This window comes from Wyeomyia smithii, chromosome 3 (genome assembly GCF_029784165.1).
Source record: "Wyeomyia smithii strain HCP4-BCI-WySm-NY-G18 chromosome 3, ASM2978416v1, whole genome shotgun sequence".
Taxonomy (NCBI): domain Eukaryota; kingdom Metazoa; phylum Arthropoda; class Insecta; order Diptera; family Culicidae; genus Wyeomyia; species Wyeomyia smithii.
Genome location: NC_073696.1, coordinates 132,010,154 through 132,033,273, shown reverse-complemented (window position 1 = coordinate 132,033,273; position 23,120 = coordinate 132,010,154). Strand labels below are relative to the sequence as shown.

Sequence of the window (23,120 nt, the reverse complement as noted above, 5' to 3'; positions counted from 1 at the left end):
TACAGGTTGGATGAGCCTCCGTCAACCAATAATATCAGCTAGTGTCTTTGAAAGTCTTTTAGAACCGCCTAGATTAAATACTACACCATTGACTAATATTGCATCCAACTCAGGAGAAAGATACTTAAGTTGTAAGTTTACATAATTTATTTAGTAATTACAAACATACTTTGACCTCTCAGTTGCTCTAGACGTACGATGCTGGTCCAGTCCAGCTCCATTTAGTTATCGTATCATCAAATCCCGGCTTGGGAGAGACTTTTAGTACAGACTAACAGACATAACACTTTGAACAAATGTTCAATAAAATCATCGCTCGGATAATATCATTACGTTGGTTGGCATTCGCGCTGCGTCTTGTTTTCAACATCAGCGCTAGCGTACGTACATTTGTCGCCAAAGACGATGTTGTATAAAAATCGTTTTGAAAGCTATTTCGTGTGCTTTACAGTGAGCATTTCGTTGTTTTTAATATCGCTTTTTGCGCTTTACGACCTTCAAAAGGGCCTTACTCAAAAATGTACAGTATGTACCACGACAATTTTGAAATTTTCACCAGAGATGTACTGCCTATAATCGCATATCAGTCCCACCTTAATTTTCATCATGTTGCGAAAACAACACGTAAAGCTATTTTTCTTGCATAGATTATTTCAGTAGTTGAGCGTGGTTTATTCTCATATTTTCGACATAATATAATGAGATAGAGATTTATCATAACTTCTCTATAAAAACGACAAGAATGCAGGTGGGACTGGTATGCGATTATAGGCAGTGTAGTACGTTATAATGAATCGAATGATGTACTCAGATCTTTTGGCTTATTTTTTGAAAATAATGGTTTGTGGGAGCACCGATAATTCCAGTTTTTGTGTAAAATACATATGCTTTTCGGATCAAAAATAAACCTTAAATTTGGAGAAAATCTTTATCTGAGAAATTTGTTCGAAAGGGTGCTTTCAAACAGGGCTGCTGAGTATAACTTCGTTGCATTCGTATTCATTCATTATTGCCGAACAACACGTGGCAACAGTGTATTCACTCAGCAATGGAAACAATGCCTATGGTGAACTGAACTGTTACGAGTGGCTTGTGGGCGATGAATAGTTATTAAAACGTAATATGATTACCTTCGTGTTTGACTTGTATTGGCTACGATTTACTCAAGTCATCCGAAGGGATATTGAGCGATCAGATGGGAATACATCGTTTCAGAAGCCTTGTCATTCAGATCAATTCCGATGAATATTCACTGTGAATGGTATTACAAATTGCAATGATGCTTCGGGGTGAATGCAAATAAAAATTGCTGAGGAAGAAACCAATATATATATATATATATATATATATATATATATATATATATATATATATATATATATATATATATATATATATATATATATATATATATATATATATATATATATATATATATATATATATATATATATATATATATATATATATATATACTTTTCTTTTTTCGACTCTAAGCAAAGTCATGCTATTTTTTAATTTTAATTTAAGGAGTAAATGTAGTGCTGAAGATAGAAAATCAAACTAACTGAAAATATGATTGTAGAAACTACGAAAAATATAGTTCAGCAGGTGGGACTCGAACCCACAACTTCCAAAGTTTGGAAGTTGTGGGTTCGAGTCCCACCTGCTGAACTATATTTTTCGTAGTTTCTACAATCATATTTTCAGTTAGTTTGATTTTCTATCTTCAGCACGACATTTACTCCTTAAATTAAAATTATATATATATATATATATATATATATATATATATATATATATATATATATATATATATATATATATATATATATATATATATATATATATATATATATATATATATATATATATATATATATATATATATATATATATATATATATAAATATATATAACCATGCCCGTCGGGATGCTTCTGATTGAATCTTAGGCCATGGACGCGGCCTGCGCTGCGAAGGCGGCTCATTCTGCCGCAGGTTAATGTACAGCTCTACTTAGGACTGTACATTAATCCACGGCAAGGTGAGCCGTCTTCGCAGCGCAGGCCGCTCCAGTATGTCCACGACCTTAGTCATTTGCTTTGATTCGTAGCTTATCTAGTTGGCTCTTGTTGGGCCAGGACGCAGAAACAGTCACCAGGAAGATACAGGTAGAGGGTATCAAACTGTTCCGTCCAAATAAATAGAATAGATTGTTCCTTTTGAAAAGATGTTTTCTTTTAATTTTTTTTGAGATGTTTTTAAGCGACACAGAGAAACATACAAAATGGCGGACATATTCACAAATTCGTAATTATGCAATTCATAATCATTGCGAAACTCTGTCTGTATGTTCGCTACTTTTTAGCAATAAAAGTATTGAACTTTGAAATATTTTTTTCATAACTGTGGTTAAATTAATATGAGCTTTATTTGTCTTTGCAACAAATGTAATTTTGTGTAAATAGCTTAAATAATTTTGCTGTACACTAAAGTCGCTTTTTACACGAGAGATACGTGCCGCGTATAAAAAACCGCGTAAAAAAACGCGTAAGCAACCGCGTAAAAAGCGACCTTAGTGTATGTAGTTTCAATAGTGGACTGTAATTTTCACCGAAAGAAAACTCAACTGTTAACGTTTACTTCTAACTTGTATTTCGCGATTCGTCTTTCACAAAAGATAAACACTGAATGAATGATGCGCGACGCACCCCTGTATTTATAGCACATTCTTTTTTATGTCGTTTTCCTTTTCGCTGTTGTTTGCTTTGCGCTGATTGGCTGGATATGCTTCTCGAACAATGTGGAGCATATCGCAACTCAGTTATCAGAAAAACGTAGAACGTGTAGCAACTAACTTTTAGAAAAGTGTAGAATATTCGAACATCCTCCCGCCGTTGAAATTAACATATTTCAACTGTCAATCTCGTCGTCCAATGGAAGCAAGCATATATTTTTAATAGCCCGCTTAATGGTCGAATCCTTGGTCCGTAGTGTTACAACACGAACATGGCCGTCTTTTCCAGGATGTAGGTCAGTTATTTTCGCCAGAATCCATTGTAATGGAGGAAGATTATCATCAACCACCAGTACCAGTGCTCCAATCTTGAATTTTGTAACCTTGTAATCTCGCTGTCGCTGCTGAAGCTCTTGTAGAAAATCGTTCGACCAGACACGCCAAAATTTCTGTTTCAAATCCTGAAGAATTTGCCAGCGAGTAAGCCTGCCATATTTTACACTTCCGTATGAGGGCTCCGCAATCGATTGAAATTCTCTACCAATCACGAAGTGTCCTGGTGTAATAGCAGCAAAATCATTCGGATCGTCTGATGATGGAGTCAACGGTCTTGAATTTAATATAGCTTCAATCTGACAAAGCACAGTATTAAATTCTTCGTACGATAGTTTGTGTTCTGCTAATATGGGTCGCAAATGAAATTTGACTGATTTTACACCTGCTTCCCAAATCCCTCCGAAATGGGGGCTGCGAGGAGGGATGAATGACCAGTTTATTCCTCTCTGCACACAAAACTCATTCAATCGCTTCTGGTGTACTTCTGATTCAAATAGGTCCGCCAATTTTTTGAGCTCGTTATTAGCACCCACAAAATTTGTAGCATTGTCAGATATTATCTTCTGGGGTAATCCTCTTCTACTAACAAACCGTTGTAATACTCCTAGGAAAGCATCAGTAGTCAGACTCGAAACAGGCTCTAAATGAATGCCTCTTGTGGCCATACAGACGAAAATACACACATATCCTTTAGTTATTAATGATTTCTTAATGGAAGTTGAAGATCTAAATGAAAATGGTCCCCCGCGTAATCAACTCCAACCTTTGAAAAAATGTGGCTTTCCTGTACTCGATACTTGGGTAAATTCATTAAGCAGACAGTATGTGAGAAGAGGAAGAACGAAAAATAAGCGAACTGGAAATATGATACAGATTTTGGAAAAATATACCGCATCCCGACGGGACTTGAACCCGCAATCTCCCTGTCTCAGGCATGGTGTTTTGACCAATTAAACTACGGGGGACGGTGGTACTGTTCCACAATCTATATCGTATCACATTCCGCTGTCGACTTATTCTATTGCTCATCCCTAACTACACACACTGCTGTGCAAGCGTTATTTATAGACTGAAAGGAATGTCTCATCACACACAGAAGAGTCAGCTGATGCTGATAACTCTTATAGACCGAAGTCAGTCTGCGTCGTAAATCTCCCATCAATTGTGTAGCTCGTTTTGGCTTCTGTCGATAACAAGGAATGCAACTATGAACAACTTTCCGGACTATACTTTCAGCTCTGAGAGGCCAAAACTGTTGTCGTATAATCGTCAGCAAAGTACGTTGACCAACATGTAAGTTGCTTCGATGCACATGTCGAATAATAGCCAGTGTAAACGAATGCCCATGCGGTAAAAGTAGTTGATGCTTAGCCTCGAAAGGAAGATGAGCATTCCTTATTCTCCCGCCAACACGAAGAACTTCGTCGCTTTCATCGAAAAATGGATTCAAGCATCGTAATGAATGCTTAAAGTCTTTTTCTTCCCTTATCATCCTTATCTCGGTTGAAAAACATTCTTGTTGTACCAAGCGTACAGCCAACAACAAGCCGCTTCTCATTTCGTCGACTGTGGGAAGTCCTTTAGTAATGTGCTTTCTGCCGCTCTTGATATAATGCGCAAATCGCACGACGTACGCCATGGCTCGTTGAATAATTGAGAATCTGCTGATTCTATCAAAAATTTTCATTCTCGAAACTTCCAAGTTGATCAAAACTGTCTGCCGAAGCTCTGGAATACCTTCAGCTGGAATCGATGGTGGTGTGCGAATTTCATATTCCCTCTCGTTCAACGCAGCTGGACCGTGCCACCAGAGATTTTGGTGAAGTAGCAGATTAGGTTCTTTTATACCCCTCGAAATCAAATCTGCAGGATTCGATTTTGACGGCATATAACGCCAAGCACAATCACTCGTTAGTGCTTGTATTTCCTTCACCCGATTTCCAACGAAGATCTGAAGCGTTTCGGGTGACCTCTGTATCCAACAGAGCACAATTCGAGATCGTTCCAAAGAACAACTGACGAAAAGTTGATGCTCATTGATTTGGTAATTCTGTCCGTTAATCGTGAAAGAAGCAAAGCTGCCTGAAGCTCTGCTCTCGGAGTTGTTATTTCTTTCTTCGTACCTTGCTTTTTCGGTAATATTCTCGACTTGCTACAGATCAATCTCATTTCAGCCCTACCATCATCAAAAATCGATCGTGCATAGAGGCATGCACCATATGCAAGGTCAGATGCGTCGGAAAATCCATGCAGCTCTATGCTAACGTAGCCTACGGAGGAAGAGAACTTGCGGAGGAAGAGAACTGTTCCTCACCAGTTGTAGCCAGCTGTCGAAGCGCCATTGTCGCAAGAAACGGCGAAGAAGCAAGCCCGTAGGTAACGGTTTTCAGAGCATAAAACTTCAGCGGTTGCGAACTATCTTCTCTCCAAACGATTCTTTGAAAACGGGTATCATCTTCATGTACCTCTACTTTTATTTTTTTTTTATTTATTTATTGTTTATTGTCCAATAGCGTAAGGCGAACCTTTTTAATTTGCTATCTCCGAATGTCGACGTAGTCACGCTTTAATAATTATTTTAAATCTAACAATTTACTGACGGTTCCAAAAATCTAATGAGCCCTTTTTGAAAAATGCTTTCGACGTGGAACGTTTCAATGAGGTAGGTAGAGAGTTCCAATTAGTCACACCATGCACAAACAGCGAATTGGCGTAGCCCGAGGACGTGTTTACAGGGACCACCAAGTTTTGTCGGCGTTGTCCTCGGAGAAAATTTAATTTTCGGTACAGAGGTGCAGGAGCTTGCGACGTGATGAGATTATGCAAGAATATGCACGAGCGGTGGTTGTACAGGACGTTCAAAGGGCATCCCAAAAGGTTCCCCTGTAAATGAGTAGCAGAAGAGTATCTACTCAGTCCGTAGACATATCGTACACACCTGTTCACTGCCACATGTAGCCTTTGCATGGCAGTTGCACTAGGCTTCACGTGAACAGCGTCGCCAAAAAGGAAGTGTGGCAGAATTAATGCCTTGAAGAGCTTTAACTTGATAGTAGTAGACGCTGATGTTGTGTTGCAACGCAATGTACGCAAAGCCGCGTAAATCTTGCCACATTGTTGGTTGATCATTCCGTCCCATGAGAGGTCAGTGTGGAACAGGAACCCCAAGTTGATCGCACTGGTCGAATACTCTATAGGCTGGTCATCCATCATAACTGGTGGTAATGCAGTCAGATCCAGTCGATAATTCCTACGTTTTCTTATCCACAATGCAACACTTTTAGAGCTGTTGGTTAGCAAACAATTTTTCCTGGACCATGATGATATTCGGGTAAGGTCTTCGTTAACCATGCGTACAATTTCAGCTGCAGGTACACCCGTTTGGAGAGTATACAGTTGGACATCGTCAGCATACAGTTGAATCGAGCAATATTTGAGCACATTGGGGAGGTCGTTTATGTAACAGCAGAAAAGCAGAGGTCCAAGCACGGATCCCTGTGGTATACCAGAATATAGCTCCGCACTACGTGGAAATTTACCTGCACATGACACACATTGTGTACGTTTGATGAGATAAGAGCCAACAAGACTGACAACAGTAAACTAATGCCATTTTTATCCAATGTGCCATAAAGGTCGTCAGTTACTTTCAGTACAGCCGTTTTTACACTTTGTCCTTTTTGGAATCCTGCTTGTTGTTCGGAGAGCAATTTATTCTCTCTAAGGTAGGCAGTTATCTGCTGTTCTATAAGCTTTTCAAATATTTTCGACAGGGTGCATAAAATGCTGATTGGTCTCAGGTTTGAAAGTGCATTCAGATGAGGTTTTTTTCTAAGCGGCAGTACAATAATTTGTTTCCAGGTATCGGGGAACATAGTAGTATCTATGATGGTATTGAATTAATATGTGATTTGTTCGATAATTAGTGGAAGCAGGATCTTGATAAATTTCAGTGGAATACCATCGGAGCCAACAGCATTTGATTTACTCTCCCAGATTGCATTGACTACTTCCCACGCCTCGACATGTCGAAAACCAAAGGCTTCAGCGGAAGTCGTTATATTTCCGGTAGGCTGACGATGGTGCTGCCTTGGAGCACAGCTGGATGTAAACATTGCATTTACTTCATCAGGATCAAAGCTGCAGTCCTCATGCTTAGTTTTACTTCTAACACCAAGGCTTTTCACGCGCCTCCACAAGTCACTACTGTTGAGTTCTACATTCAGGAAATGTTCCAGATAAGTTTTTTTAGCTCGATGTATTAATGAAGTGGTACGGTTCCTTAGTGTTGCAAACAGTTGGCGCTTAGTGTCTTTCAGGTGTGGAGGAGATTGTTGCCAGTCCTTGTAAGCAAGTTCTCTTTCCACAATAGATTTGCGAATATCAGCATTAAACCAAGGATCTCTTCTGAGCACGCACTTCTCGAAGCCTGATATACTGTTCATGAATGGATTTTATATGGTGGTTGAAGAAGTCGGTGAGCTCATTAACATCAGTCATATCGAAGTACTCAGACCAGGGCACAGTCAAAACAGCACGTGAGACGGCTTCAACATCAAAGTTTACGTAGTCCCGATAGGTGATTTTCTTCTCTGTCCAGGTTATCTTAAAATCCAGCGTAGCAAATATCAAATCATGTTGTGAGAGTCCGGAGAAACCAACTTGTCCAAACCGAAGAATTTTCGGGCTAGTGTTCGTTACGAATAAGTCCAGTTGAGAACAACCTGAGTGGTGGAAAAAAGTAGGCTCCTCACCTATGCAGTCCAAAGAGAAAGTCTGAAACACCGATGCTAGTCTGCTTTGTTTTCTACCTGATTGCAACATGTCAGTGTTTAGATCTCCGATCAAAACAATATTCTCGTAGGCGTCTGAGAGCTCACACATTTTTTCAGCCATGTAGCGAGAGCAATCATTCTCGGGCGGGTTGTATATAACTAGTAACAAGATCCTTTCGTTGCACACGTTGACTCCAAGCCAAGGCATTCGGTTTTATCCTCAGCGTCACCAGTCAGATCTGTGCAGAACAATTTATTACAGCGCAGGTAAGAACGAAAATAAACAACGATGCCACCTCCACGATTATAACCACGATCGCAGCGAACCATAGAGTATCCCGGGATAGATACACAGTTGTCGGTTTTTTTATCGGTCAACCAAGTTTCAGTAAAACAGGCGATTCCGATTTTAGGGTTTTGAAGTGCAAGCCTAATTTCTTCCAGTTTTTCAAACCTGCGTGCGCAAAGGCTTTGGGCATTACCATGGACTATATTAAGCATTCCTGAGAGCAGCACAGTATTCATAACTGCTCCAGGAATATTCGCTGTTGCGTTGGTGTGATTGTTAGTTTGGATCATGGCACTTAAGGAAGCATTTTTCAACGGGCTGAAGGGCAACTAATATATTAAATCTAACAATTTTCGTCTTATTATAATTACACATAAACAAAAATACAAATATTCGTCGTTGATACATTAAATACATATAAATAATTGAAAACAAACTTTAATCTTGATAAGCTAATTTCTGGTTAGCTGCTCCAGTTGTTCAGTGCTGTATACGGCGACAGGAGGGCTATCGAAGTTCTTCTTAACGTATACTACTCCCAGCTTGGTGAAAACAGTCGCCACATCACCATTCTTCTTGAGTCGCACAGCAGATTGCTTAATTTTGCGTGCTGCAACCGTGAGATTTTCGTTGACATAAACACGTCTATCTGAGTCAAAGCCAAGGTGCCTAAGATTCAAATTTCGTGTCCGAAGGTAAGCACCATAAAAGTCATCTCGGGCGTTCCGCAAAGCAAACTGCGCAACGATAAGGCTTTCACTACCATTCGACTGCTTACCAGTACTCATTCTCCTGAGGTCAGCTAAAGGAACTGTTGATGCTTTCAGGTCTAACTGTTTACATATATCCGCAAAAATAACTTCCAGATTTTCCCCCGTCAGAAAGGGGATTCCACTAATGATGAGCTCGTTTCTGTTTTCCAAACTGCACACTGCATCAGTAATTCTGTCAACCCTGTTGCTAATAACATTGATAGCAGCATCGAAATTCCGCTGGATGACTCAGCCGACCCATCAAACACAACTCTTAGCTTCGTAGTAGTGCTCGATGGTTTCAGCACATAATGATGAGGTAGGTAGAATGCATCTCCTAATCCTTCACTTGGCTGCGGTAAAATGCTTATCATGTGGTTCAAGTTTTCATACTCTCGCATAAATTGAACGTATTGCCTTTTTAGCTCTGGATCTCGATCTAGTCTCCGTTCAACTGCTAGAAACTGCTTTTTGGCCATCTCTAACGAATCACCCAATAATTGTCGCTTGTCGTTAAGCGGCAATCGTACAACAAATCTGCCATCTTTTTTACGTTGATTAGTCTGCAAAAAATGAGTCACACAATAATCCTTTGAAAAGTTATCTTGCTCTGCTGTGCCGTCATAGGAATCAAAATGCCAAAACCGTTCTAACAATTTACCGACATCATCTTCACTGGCCATGGTGTAAAATGCATGCCCCATGTTGACATGCCCGCTCGGTATAAATCCACTCACTATCTATCCCAGATGAGTTTCTTGGATCGTTGGTAAATCATCATCCAGGTTAAGCTGTCCTTGTTCCATCAATTTGAAGAAAAGCCCCGAGCCAATAAGAACGTCTATTGGACCAGGAATGTTGAACCTTGGATCTGCCAACTCAATTTTATCAGAGATGTTCATATGGTCAACTGAAAATCTTTGCATCGGAAGCTCGCCGGTAATCTTTTTGACAACAAGAAATTCCATGCAAGGTGATTTGTATTCGCTTACTCGAGATCTTATTCGCGTGTGTACTTTAAATTGGATCCCCATCGGGTTGCCTCCAATCCCAGCCACTGTATAACTTGCTCGCTTCTGTTTAAGCCCAAGTTTCGATACTAACTCTTCTGTAATGAAGTTTTTGTGCGAAGCTGAATCCAGAACAACTCGACATTCAGTAACACGGTTACCTGAACCACAGATAATAACAGTCGCTGTAGCTAAAAGGGTGTCCTGTTCAGAATTAACGTTAGCACAGAGAGCAGATCCACTATCGGAAGTCGATGCACTCGCACAGCTTACAGCTTCCTCGGGAAGGTCCTTTTTCGATACTGTATTAGATATCGATACTTTACTCTCAGAAGACTGTGCATTTTCTAAATGCAGATATGTGTGGTGTCGTTTCGCACATCGCTTGCAAGAATGTTCAGATTCACATCTTGCCACCATGTGACTCCTTTCCAGACAGTTGAAGCAAGAGCCACTTTTACGAAGTGTCGCGTATTTTTCACTAATGTTCGTTGTTTTAAAAGAATCGCATTTCCATAGTTCGTGATCACCCTTACAATGTTGACATTTTTCATTAGTCGATACAAGACTGTGGAATTTTGATTCCGTCTTACCAGACAGACGCGACTGTCTGTTCAATTCCATCGTAGGTTTTGCAGTGCGACTTATTTTTTCATATACGCGACATCTTTCCTTCAAAAATTCCATGGTTGAAGAGTACTTAGGTAGCCCATCACGTTGATTCAGCTCCCAAGCCTTACGAGTTTCCATATCAAGTTTTTTCGCAAGGACATTTAGCAATATCATTTCTCCCAACCCGTCTACCGGTAACTCTAGATTTCTTAGAGCATCAACATGTTTAGAACAAGTATCGATCAACTTACGTTATCCGATTCCACTGTCCTTCGTCATGGTGGGTATATTGAAGATCGCATCAATGTGCTTGTCGATGATAACTCGTTTATCTTCATACCGTTCTCGCAAAGTAGCCTAGGCCGCATCATAATCGCCATTATTATTGATGCCCTGGTCTATCACTCCTGCTGCACTGCCTACCAAAACATTGCGCAAATGGTACAGCTTAATAGCAGGAGACTCGGTTTGATATCGGGCCATAACATTCTCGAGCATGTTCTTAAAGGCGTACCAGTTCTCGTAGTTTCCATCAAACGTTGGCAGTGGAGCTTTCAGTGGAGGGATATTTGGTTGATTATTCACTGGTTGCACTGATACTACCGGTACTAACTCATTTTTTACCGTAGCTTCCATTAAACTGGTCAATTTCACTTAAAGATCCGAATATAACCCCTCAAACTCAATAAACTTTAACTCCTCTGCATAACGCACTTCGTCACCAACGTTCAAATTATATATTTCATTTTGCAACTCATTGCATTCACTGTACGCACTTTCCACAAGTTTCATTTGTAGCTGCAAGAAGTGTTTGCTCTTCGATTCATCCGATTTCCGAATTGCACCTTGAACACGCCTCAATTTTCTTTCCACAGCTTCCCTTTTCATTTGTAGCACTTTTAATTCACTCTCCATTTTTCTTCTCGATTCCTTTTCTTTTTGCAGCTTCAGTTGCTCACTGATAGCCAAAGGGTCCGTGTCACTAGGATTATCACCAATACCCGCCACTTTCTTCTTATCTGGTGTGCGAGTAGTAGCCATCTTCTACTTTCAAGTAACGAACACTTTCACTTTCGAAATCGCCTCGATTGGCTTTCTACTATTCACTTTCACTTCGAATTCACCCTCACACAAGGTGATCAGTTTATTTTTTCTCACGAATAACTACACAATCCGGCTCGAAGGACCAAAAAATCATGTAGTTTCAATAGTGGACTGTAATTTTCACCGAAAGAAAACGCAACTGTTAACGTTTACTTCTAACTTGTATTTCGCGATTCGTCTTTCACAAAAGATAAACACTGAATGAATGATGCGCGACGCACCCCTGTATTTATAGCACATTCTTTCTTATGTCGTTTTCCTTTTCGCTGTTGTTTGCTTTGCGCTGATTGGCTGGATATGCTTCTCGAACAATGTGGAGCATATCGCAACTCAGTTACCAGAAAAACGTAGAACGTGTAGCAACTAACTTTTAGAAAAGTGTAGATTATTCGAACAGTGTATTTCTGCACGCCAATCCAGCACGCAAGATTGTTAAAATATGCCATTTTGTGTTTTTCTTAACCAACATTCATTTTCCTATGTCCAAACCTATCTTTAAGCGAATGCAAAAGATTATTTCTCTGTATCGCATTTTTCACCCCGAAAATAAAACTAAGAAAAACCACTTCCGACCAATGAGAACACTTTGAAGAAAGCGCTATACCTTTTAAATAAAATCTGTTGGTTGCAAATTCTTTTTTTCATCTCCAAGATAAATAAATTGAAAGTTACAATTTATTTATTTACCGTATATTGCAAACATCGATTAATAAATGATTTTTAAATATTTATGTAACCATATTTACCGAGTACAAGAATTATTTATAAGCAAACTAACTGTTCGGTTATTTTAGAAATTTGATTATTCGGATAGGAATATTCTCAAAAATTCCAGATAAATGAGACAGACCTCGCAAATTGAGCAAATGATTAGTTGTAATAATTTACAAAACAACAACAAATTCAACTAAATATTGTATGATTTCCAAAATTAATTGTCTTCTCAAGAGACTATGCTCGCTGTTTTATTGAATCTTCACGACATAGATACAAAAATTTTATTTTTTTTTGCCAGGCTGTATGAACAAAACAGTTTGTCCTGCTTGTATCGTAGCATTTGCAGTGGCGAATGAAACAAACGCTTTAAGGCCGTGTACATACTAGCGCGGCCCGCGCTGAGAATGTACGCAGGTTAATGTTAATGTCTCATAGCACCAGCGAATGTATGAACAAGCTCAGAAATTCTGGTATGTAACTCTTCAGTGAACGATTCGAGGCGAATGCTATTTTGTCTTCGTCCCGATTTGATTTGCCATGATGAATCTATCAATGCCACGGTGAACCGATACAAATAATTACTGAGTAGCATCAATATGATTTTGAATTTTTTTGAACCGTATCCAATAGGCGGATAATGAGAAACAGCAGGAAAAGGGAAAGACACAAATCGATCGTTTCACTCATCCGAGCACATGTACGCCCCCGTGTTCGTGTTACATTGGCGTTAGTTCACAGCGAACGGTTCACGAAGCAAATGTAGATTCAATGCAGAAATCAGGAGCCTTGCTTTCAAAAACGAAATCAAAAGCGTGAGTCGAGGATCTTCTCGAGCTGGAAATTCTCTCGACTCAGCACTGGGTCACGGGTGCATCGTTGTACTTATCCTACACATGCAAAATGTGGCAAAAAAACGATATCGATAACGAATTCTCTCAACTAATCTAGTTGATCGAGACCGCTATTAGCCCCAAGGCTAAGCGGTGCGATATTGTTGTAATAGGTCTTCGAAAAAAGCGTACAGCCAGTTCTAACAAGTACTTATTCTAAGCGTAAAGGTAGATTTGGTCACAATAAAATCTTAGCAGTCTGAAACAGTGTTTATTAGAATAAAATACATCAAATAGATTATTTTTATTAAAAGGCTATAATATCAGCCTGGTTTTATGTCTAAAGCAGGTATTACACGAAGCAAATATTTATTTGCTTTAAATATTTATTATTTTGTGCAAATATAATTCGTACCCAAAATAGCAAATATTCGCTTCGTGTAATACTTGCTTAACCCCTAAGTGCCCAAATTAATTTTTAGACGGGTTTCGAAAAAATCACTATGAAGCTTTATAAACATTTTTTAAATTCTTATTGAAGCTTTTTAGAGGTTCAACGGAAGACCGTCTAAAGGCGGCCCTGGGCACTAGAGAGTGGTTATCAAAGTCAGCCAAGGGGGATGGGGTCGAAAAATGAATAAGATCGAGGGAAGAAAAAAGGAATAACTTCAATGAAAATATATGTGTATGCAAATAAATGTTGAGAAATAACACATAATTATTATTATTAATCATTTGACTTGAAATTTATCGTCACTTTGATTGTTATGGATTTGTTTATTTATGCCAAATTGAACATATATGCTGTCGGTAAATAATAGCATGAAGATTTTTCGACGTTCTAAACTAAAACCAACGTGGACATATGAAGACTGGTTTGTTGGGCCAGCATCGTACCTCGAGATCAGCTAGAACTAGTCTAGAAGTGAAAACGTACCGAAGCTAATAGATAGTTAACAAACAAAAACACTAACTTTTCGCTAGTTGGTTACTGCTAGTGCATACGTATAAAATAATTACCAATCACAATTTTGAGAGTAAAATTTTACCATTTGCTAAGCATATATTTGTACGAGAGTTATTTTCCGCCTAAGAATATAACATTATCCATTCTGAATTGTATAAAATATTGTTGGCTCTCATATTTTTTTCTGTTCTTTCTTAGTGATCGCTTCTACGAATACACAAAAAGGGAATTCCCAATCAAGGAACGCAATGGTAAGAATTGGCCTCAGTGTATTTATTTATGCTTCAGTTATTTTATTCATTTACTTTTTATTTTTTGTTCCTTTATTTATATTGTTTCTGCGGAAGGGCACGACTGAATGTTATGACAATATACTCAAGAAAACCCAAAGACAAAGAGCAGCCTTAGGATTATCCCCCTTGAACAACACGAGCATAGCTAAAGCGAATATAGTCAATTGTTGTCAACCTGGAGAAAGCTCCTACTTGTCAGATGTTCATGCACCGAGCCGCGAACAAGGAATTCATTCCGTCACGTCGCCTGCAAAACATGCAAAGCGAGATCGCGAACGGGATAATCAAAGCAGCTCCTCAACTTACGAGATGAAACATTTATCTTCAACGGACTTGCGTTCACATTGTTTATCAAATCCTTCGAATACACCTAGAAATTGGATTGATATGATAAATGTTGATAATTGCAGTTTACCTTCAACATCCACATCTCAGAAAACTATAGCAGACGATTGCAATTTATGGTCGAACGTATTTTTTCCATCCGCTGTCAATGTTTTACCTTCTAGCCTTGGTCAGCAATTTGCTTCACCAAAGTCAATTAAACAGCATGATCAATCAAATGATTCCTTACCGACTGTATGTACAGTGACATTGTCCCGTAATTCCACGTTTCCTGTATCGGATGTAAATCGTTCAGCTATCAGTTTGAACCAGCTAAAAAAAATAAGGAACAATCTGGACAAATCCAACAAAATGAATAATGTGAGTTGACCGGACCACCTTTGTTTTTTTTTTAATTGGTATTGAAATGTCAAAACCTTAAATAACATCTGTTGTTCTGCAGACTTATGTTTTAATTTTCTCTTTTTTAGACCATCAATGAAATAAATGTTTTATCAAGTGATGGAAATGAATCCCGCAAAATGGATGGAAAAACAGGTAAGCTGTAATTAACTGAAATCAAATGCATTTTTCACTAGTTTCAAAGTAGAGGAGCTCGTAGCCTCAAGGTTACGAAGTCCGTTTTGAGAAGCGATGGTCTTGTGGTCAAATATAAATTAAATCAGACCATTCGATGTCAGAGAGATTTTTACGTATGGGTTTATTCTCAGGCTTCATCCCAAACCCCCCAAGTTGACCCTTCCCGCACGATAAATTCAAAAAGAAGAAAAAGTAACCCACAGTAGAATGAGAGTACACTTTTTCAGGCAATTAAAATTGCCGATACTTGGCAGAAGTAATTAACGAGGCTCGGTAATGAAGAGCATTAGGGAGTCTATAAGCATGCAGAGGGAAAGGTAAAAGTATGAATATTCGTCACCACGGTGATAACAAGACCTTCTCCGTTCCGTAATGTTATCGTTAGAGATGCAGAGGCAAACTCGTCCTCTAGCTAAGACCGTAAGGACGTAACTGGCGCCATTATCGATCTATATCAAGCTTAAGCTAGATTCGCGTACCTAGCCAAAGTTAGCCTCTGAATGCATGGGGCAATTTTATATACATATTTTCATAAAATTTCTCTAAAGTTTGATATAAGCTCAAAAAACTCAACGATGATTGTACCATACAACCAATGTACAGTCAAACCTGTTTTTGTACAAAATTGTTTTTGCGCGACTTTTTTTATGCGGTTATTTTATTCGTGCAGTATATGAAAAAGGACCACACTGCCGCTATTCGCATAACAGTCCTATGTAGAAGTCCTATGTTTTCTTGTTTTTTGCGGAAATGGGTCCATTTTGGCATGCTCTACAAAAGTAGACATCAAAATCGAGGTTGTGGGAATCAAACCTTACTTTTCTAATGGTTATTCTTAAAAAACATGCCAAAATGGACCCATTTTCGCAAAATTTACATAGGATTCGTAACTTTTACATAGGACTATTATGCGAATAGCGGCAGCACATCCGTCATGATTTCCAGCCATTTATTTTTTTCCGATCTTCAGAATGAATTTCGACGCATTACATAAGTGTTGAGTCTAAAAATTACTAATTGAGCCAGTTTTACGAAGGAAAAGTTACGTATTACTAGCCTACGAAGGATAGCGGTTAGAAAGATTAGTATGTTTAAAAAAGTTACAGGGGATAAAAATAAGTAGGATAGGCAAAATTTTGATGAAATTTGAAATGCTATAGCTTTGCTAAACGTTATTCGATTTTAATAATTCGAACACCATTGAACTGGAAAACTTTTGAAGCTTCATTTTCTGACCCCAGATCTGGCCTAGGTCACCGGATATAGGAAATAATCCTGAGTTCCGGTAGGCATGTCAAACCTGCTAATTTTTGGATGGATTTGGTAATGGGTTACCTGATAAAAATGCCCATTTGCATCATTGGCATAGGTGACAAAATCATTTCTGAAGCGAATGGTTCATCAAGATCCGAAATCGGCCAAGAACTCATCGAGAAATGGCTTTTTTTCATCCGGAAGTCCTCAGAGGAACCTTTAGTAGGGGACATTTACGTTTTTGCAACAAATATAGCGTGTTACACCTCTATCTTCAGGATTTTTCATCAGGAATCTTTTAAAAGACATATATCTGAATAAAGGCTCCATTGGCCACTTCCGGAACGACCTGGAGGCCCCGAAGGAACCCGTAGTGGGAGAATTCACATTTCTGCATCAAAATATAGCATGCGACACCTCTATCTTCAGGATTTTTCATCAGGAATCATCCAAAAGACATATTTTTTTAAATACAGATTACGTTGGCCACTCCCGGAACGATCCAGATTCCCCGGAGGAACCCGGAATTGGGACATTTACATTTTTGCATCAAATAAAGCGTGCGACGCTTCTACCTTCAAGACTTTTCATCAGGAACCATCAAGAAGACATATTTTTGAATACAGATTACGTTGGCCACTCCCGGGATGATCCGGATACCCTGTAGGAACCCGGAAATGGGCACATTTACATTATTGCATCAAATAAAGCGTGCGACACTTCTATCTTCAGGATTTTTCATCAGGAATGATACAAAAAAAATATTTCCTAATATAGGCTGCATTGGCCACTTCCGGAACAACCCGAATGCCCCGAAGGAAGATCCGGATGCCCGGAGGAACCCGGAATGGGGACATTTACATTTCTGCATCAAATAAAGCGTGCGCATGTAAATGTCCCCATTCCGGGTTCCTCCGGGGCATCTAGATCGTTTCGAGAGTGGCCAACGTAATCTGTATTTAAAAAATATGTCTTTTGGATGATTCCTGATGAAAAATCCTGAAGATAGAGGTGTCGCATGCTATATTTTGATGCAGAAATGTAAATTCTCCCACTACGGGTTCCTTCGGGGCATCCAGGTTGTTCCGGAAGTGGCCAATGCAGCCAATATTAGGAATTTTTTTTTTGTATTATTCCTGATGAAAAATCCTGAAGATAGAAGTGTCGCACGCTTCATTTGATGCAATAATGTAAATGTCCCCATTTCCGGGTTCCTACGGGGTATCCGGATCATCCCGGTAGTGGCCAACGTAATCTGTATTCAAAAATATGTCTTCTTGATGGTTCCTGATGAAAAGTCTTGGAGGTAGAAGTGTCGCACGCTTTATTTGATGCAAAAATGTAAATGTCCCCATTCCGGGTTCCTCCGGGGAATCTGGATCGTTCCGGGAGTGGCCAACGTAATCTGTATTTAAAAAAATATGTCTTTTGGATGATTACTGATGAAAAATCCTGAAGATAGAGGTGTCGCATGCTATATTTTGATGCAGAAATGTGAATTCTCCCACTACGGGTTCCTTCGGGGCCTCCAGGTCGTTCCGGAAGTGGCCAATGCAGCCTATATTCAGATATGTCTTTTAAAAGATTCCTGATAAAAAATCCTGAAGATAGAGGTGTAACACGCTATATTTGGTGCAAAAACGTAAATGTCCTCTACTAAAGGTTCCTCTGAGGACTTCCGGATGAAAAAAAGCCATTTCTCGATGAGTTCTTGGCCGATTTCGGATCTTGATGAACCATTCGCTTCAGAAATGATTTTGTCATCTATGCCAATGATGCAAATGGGCATTTTTATCAGGTAACCCATTACCAAATCCATCCAAAAATTAGCAGGTTTGACATGCCTACCGGAACTCAGGAATATTTCCTATATCCGGTGACCTAGGCCAGATCTGGGGTCAGAAAATGAAACTTCAAAAGTTTTCCAGTTCAATGGTGTTCGAATTATTAAAATCGAATAACGTTTAGCAAAGCTATAGCATTTCAAATTTCATCAAAATTTTGCCTATCCTACTTATTTTGACTATCCCCTGTACGTTTATCAATCAGATGTTTTAAAATTGCTCTCATTGGTATTCTAAATTAGAATCATCAACTTTCGAGTTATTTTTAACTGAGAATTTTTTTTATGCGATCCCTATCCATCGTATAAAAAAAATAGTTTTTCAATAATGATGTGGAAACATTGTTTTATAGCTGCACGTAAAGTTTCAAATGATTTTTTTTATGCGATTTATTTTTTGCGGTCCCTATTCTTCGTAAAAAAACAGGCTTGACTGTAATACTGAAGATTGGCCAGGAAATTACCAGAAAAATAGTCAATAAAAAAGTAAAATTGCTGTTCTAGAACTGTAAATTTTTTTTTCTGGGTCAAATTTTCCAAATAAATATTGCAAATAGCGTATATTTTAACAACAGTTTGAGATGCACAAAACAGACTACATTTACGGCAAAATAAAACATTTGTACGAATAACGTATAACTTATTTATATACATAAGCATAGCTTTGGTTTCATATTAACCTTATTAGTCCTCTGCACTGCCCTAACAACACAATGTGATCCTTTTTTGTATGTTGCGTAAGAAGGCTCTACTATCAATTGTTGCCTAATAGAACGAATTCCGCAATCCTTTTAGAAATAAACTTCATCCTAATTTCCAGCAGTCCACTAGAGTGACGACTGAGTAAGGCGTCGTACACAAATTACGTGACGCATGAAGGGAGGGAGGGGAGTTGAGTCAGCGTTACTTATTGTTACGTATGGGGGAGAGGGGGTAGTAGAGACAGTTACGTATCTGTGATGTTTGCTCGAAATTGAAAATTTCTAAGGGGAGTCAGGCTGATCAGCGTTACGTAATTTTAGGGAGGAGGGGGGGGGGTCATGTCGAACGTTACCTATCGTCACATAGGAGGGGAGGGGGTCTGAAATCTAGATTTTTAGCGTTACATAATTTGTGTACGACGCCCAACTGAAATTATATTTAGTAAATACATAGTGAATAATATGAAGTAATATTCGTTTTTTTATCATTTCAGCTTACACGACGAGTGATAACTGATAATAGTATTATTTTGCGCTCATACATACATATGTTAGGTTCAGTATACAAACGCTGTAAATTATATTGTATTTTTGAAATTTATATAGACTGATACAAATAAATGAAAATATACGTACATCCATGCTTTTCAAACATCACAGACTAACAGACATAACACTTCGAACAAATTTTTCACAAAATCATCGTTTGGATGAAACCAGTACTTTACGATAGTAACACTAGCACCATCTGCTGCTATGTTCGTGCTGCGTCATGCTACATTTTTGTCTATCCACGCACACAAACAAATCACGTTATGAAAATTTTCGCGTTTTGTATGGAATTCGCAACATTTTTGTTTATTGTTTTATATATAATTTTTTTGGTTGTAGAGTCAATCTCCAGTTAAAACACACTAGAAATTGATATTGTTTGAGATTTAGTATGAAAAATTGCGACAGTATGTCGAATTAAAATATATAAAAATGCTATATTCCTAATAGTTGGAGCATAATCTTAGTAATTGTCATAGCTCATGACTTTTGTTACTGTATAAAACACAGGCGGCTCCATTTAAAAGCGTTATTAAAATACAAGAAAAAAACGAAAAGTGCAAAAAGGTTACCGGCAAAATGATGGAAACAGCATATTTTACCTAAACCCCAGCATGTTTGTGTATTTCTTACAAATAAAACATGTTTCAACATCATTTCTATAACTTTTCAGGAAAGTATGTTTTAAAAGTTTAGTTTAAAATGCATAATCATTTTAAATCTCATACAAAATTGGAAAAAAATCATAGCGCTCACTAATACTAATGCATCGACGTGAATAACATACATTCTAGAACTGTCACTTATAGAGTTCTCCATTCGGTTCTGTATTGGTGTGATGCATTAGTGTTAGTGAGACAGCTTTCTTTGTTAGCTGTGGGAATCTCGAACAAAAAATAATTAAACAGAGATGAATTAGATTATTATTATTATTAGAATTAGAATTAAAGATTACAATGGTGCTAATGTTCGTGAGATCTTGTTCAAGAAGCGCCAGATAGTTTTACTGCCATTCGGGCTTCGTCGCCAAAAAAGATGGCGCCGTTCTTTGATTACTTTGAGAAGTATTACATCGGAAGGACGGTAAGTGGCACTGGTGCGGAAACCAGAACGTTAAAGCCGTGTTTCGAACCCGCATTCTGGTCCGCAAGGGACAATACTTCGGACAATAATCCAAAGGCAACTCTTTAGAAGGGTTTCACAACAAACTAAGCGGGTTGTTAAAACACAATCGAGAAAATAAATTTTACGCCCTTGTGAAAACCTTTCAAGAGGAGGAACGGGCCACAACGGCTGATTATATGGGGTTTACGCATGAAGAAACCCTGGTAAGGCAGTAAGAAGGTGGTGAAAAGGGAGAAAAACTTAAAATGGGCAATCAACTGCCGCGAACAAAACGATGTACCCCTGCTAGACCACATCAAAGCCTTGGCTTTGATTTTAAATAAAAAATAATGCACTGAATAAGGTATGATGATACTTATATGCAGTGGTGGGCACCGCTAACCGAAAATTTAGTGACGCTAATTCGCTAACTGGACAATTTAGCTCGATAATCGCTAAACGCTAAACTCATATCAGCGCAACTTTCGCTAATCGCTAACTTATTATTACGTATATTGGTATACAGTGGTGGGCACTATTCCGCTAATTCGCTAATCGCCAATTAGCGACGCTAATATTCAGTTAGCGATTTCGCTGATTTTTGAGCTGGTTAGCGAAACTGTTAGCGTCGCTAAAATTTTGGCCTTCGAAATGCTAATCGCTAAATTTTGTAGAGAAGCAACAAAAGAACTATTCAAAAAACTGTGAATTGCTGATGGCGTACGTAAATTGCCTGGAAAAATGAACATAATTTACTGCGAAAGTTACTTTTGGAACGTTTGTTTATTTAAACAACGTTCAATTCTCTCAATTGTTTAGAGTTTCTCTCTTTACGACACAAGTACAAGTCAGTATTTTTACCCTAGAATGAAGTTTTCGTACAAGCCACAGGAGCATTTTGAAGAACAAGCTCAAGGTCTAGATTGAATTTTCGACACACCAAGAACTTTTGTAAATTGCAATGCGCTTGGAATTCTGACAACTTTGGTTCTACTTTTTCGAATCAGATAATAATTAAACTTTTATGAAAACATTCCTAAAAGCATCTATTTTTAATGCAAGCTGAATAACTTTTGTTACTCCTTGTTTTTACAAAATCAAGTATGACCACCGTTTTGTAGAGCTCTTATTGTAAATAGCTCTGAAAAATAATTGCTTTCGTTTGTTTTACCACAAAAGATCAAAGTGGTCCAGATCTTACAAAACATGAGCAATAAATATAGCGATATGACTATTTGTTGGAGACGTGGACATCCCAAAAACCACATCGCAGTTATACTGCCGCTCATAGCAAGTCCGTCCCATTTGCGTTTTGGTGCTGACGAGAAAACAGCAATTAAAAATCGTAACGCTTTGGGTGAAATTTTGCACTTGAATGCATTTTCAATCAAGACCATCAACAGAATTTAGTACAGCAATGACAATCTAACACTTTTGCATCATAAAACTTGTATAAACACCGAAACTTTATCAAAATTTGTTGAAAATCATAAGCTGGGACTCACATGCGATTACTTTTACGGTACGTAGCCAGAATGATAGCAAGTCAGTCCCATAGCCAGCTACGACCGGTGATGAAAAACAAACTACTGCAAATCGACGGCGGTGCTATAGCTTGCGTTTGGAATGAATCCATCGCTGGTCAATTCATAAATGACCTTCTCTCGTGCTTCATTAAATAAGTTTTTTTGTGAGAAGCATAGCACAATGTACCAACTGCGCCGCTCAAAATAAAATTAGATTTTGTTTTTACATTTGATACTACTGATAAATTCGAAATCAGTTTAGGTGTAGAAACTTGTTCTAAATTTTCCTGAGAGCGGTCACACGTTCGTGACGGCGGACAGCTTCCACGTAGCAGAGGAAGCAAATATGAAAGAACACCTATAGCTTAGGAAAATGTTTGCTCCTTTAAAAAACAGCTAAGTAGCGAACCGAAGTATTTAATAGACTGGCAAATTCTTCAAAACGAAATTCGCGACAATAATTGAACAATTCTTGCCCACGTCTTTACATAAAATACGGATAAAATACGAAAAGTAGTATTTACTAAAGAATGCTTCAACTAATAATACAAAGACACACCTAAAGCGTTCACTGTCAACTAACAACAGCTAGAAAAAGCTACTGGTGGAAACTTTGTCTTGAAGATAACATTGTACTATCAGCTAGAACCACACGATGTAGACCGCGTAAAATTCAATCAAACCTCCTATCGAATATCACTTGGTACATCCAATTCTAATCCTGAAGACCACAAGTTGTGGTAAATATCACATTTTTCATAATCATTCTTAGCTGTGGGGTTAAATTGCGAA

General features: G+C 38.4%; 1 protein-coding gene across 2 annotated transcripts in view; it reads left to right on the top strand.

The window, feature by feature from the left end:
• LOC129727005 (E3 ubiquitin-protein ligase TRIM37-like) overlaps positions 1-19,781 on the top strand; it is a 134,899-nt gene extending 115,118 nt beyond the window's left edge. For both annotated transcript variants that reach the window (XM_055684347.1, XM_055684348.1), the window contains exons 11-15: positions 6-131; positions 14,330-14,382; positions 14,479-15,129; positions 15,240-15,306; positions 19,641-19,781. In XM_055684347.1, the coding sequence (XP_055540322.1) occupies positions 6-131; positions 14,330-14,382; positions 14,479-15,129; positions 15,240-15,306; positions 19,641-19,663 (920 nt within the window). In that variant the 3' untranslated portion in view covers positions 19,664-19,781. The remainder of the gene's footprint in view (positions 1-5; positions 132-14,329; positions 14,383-14,478; positions 15,130-15,239; positions 15,307-19,640) is intronic.
• Positions 19,782-23,120: the final 3,339 nt, after the last annotated feature.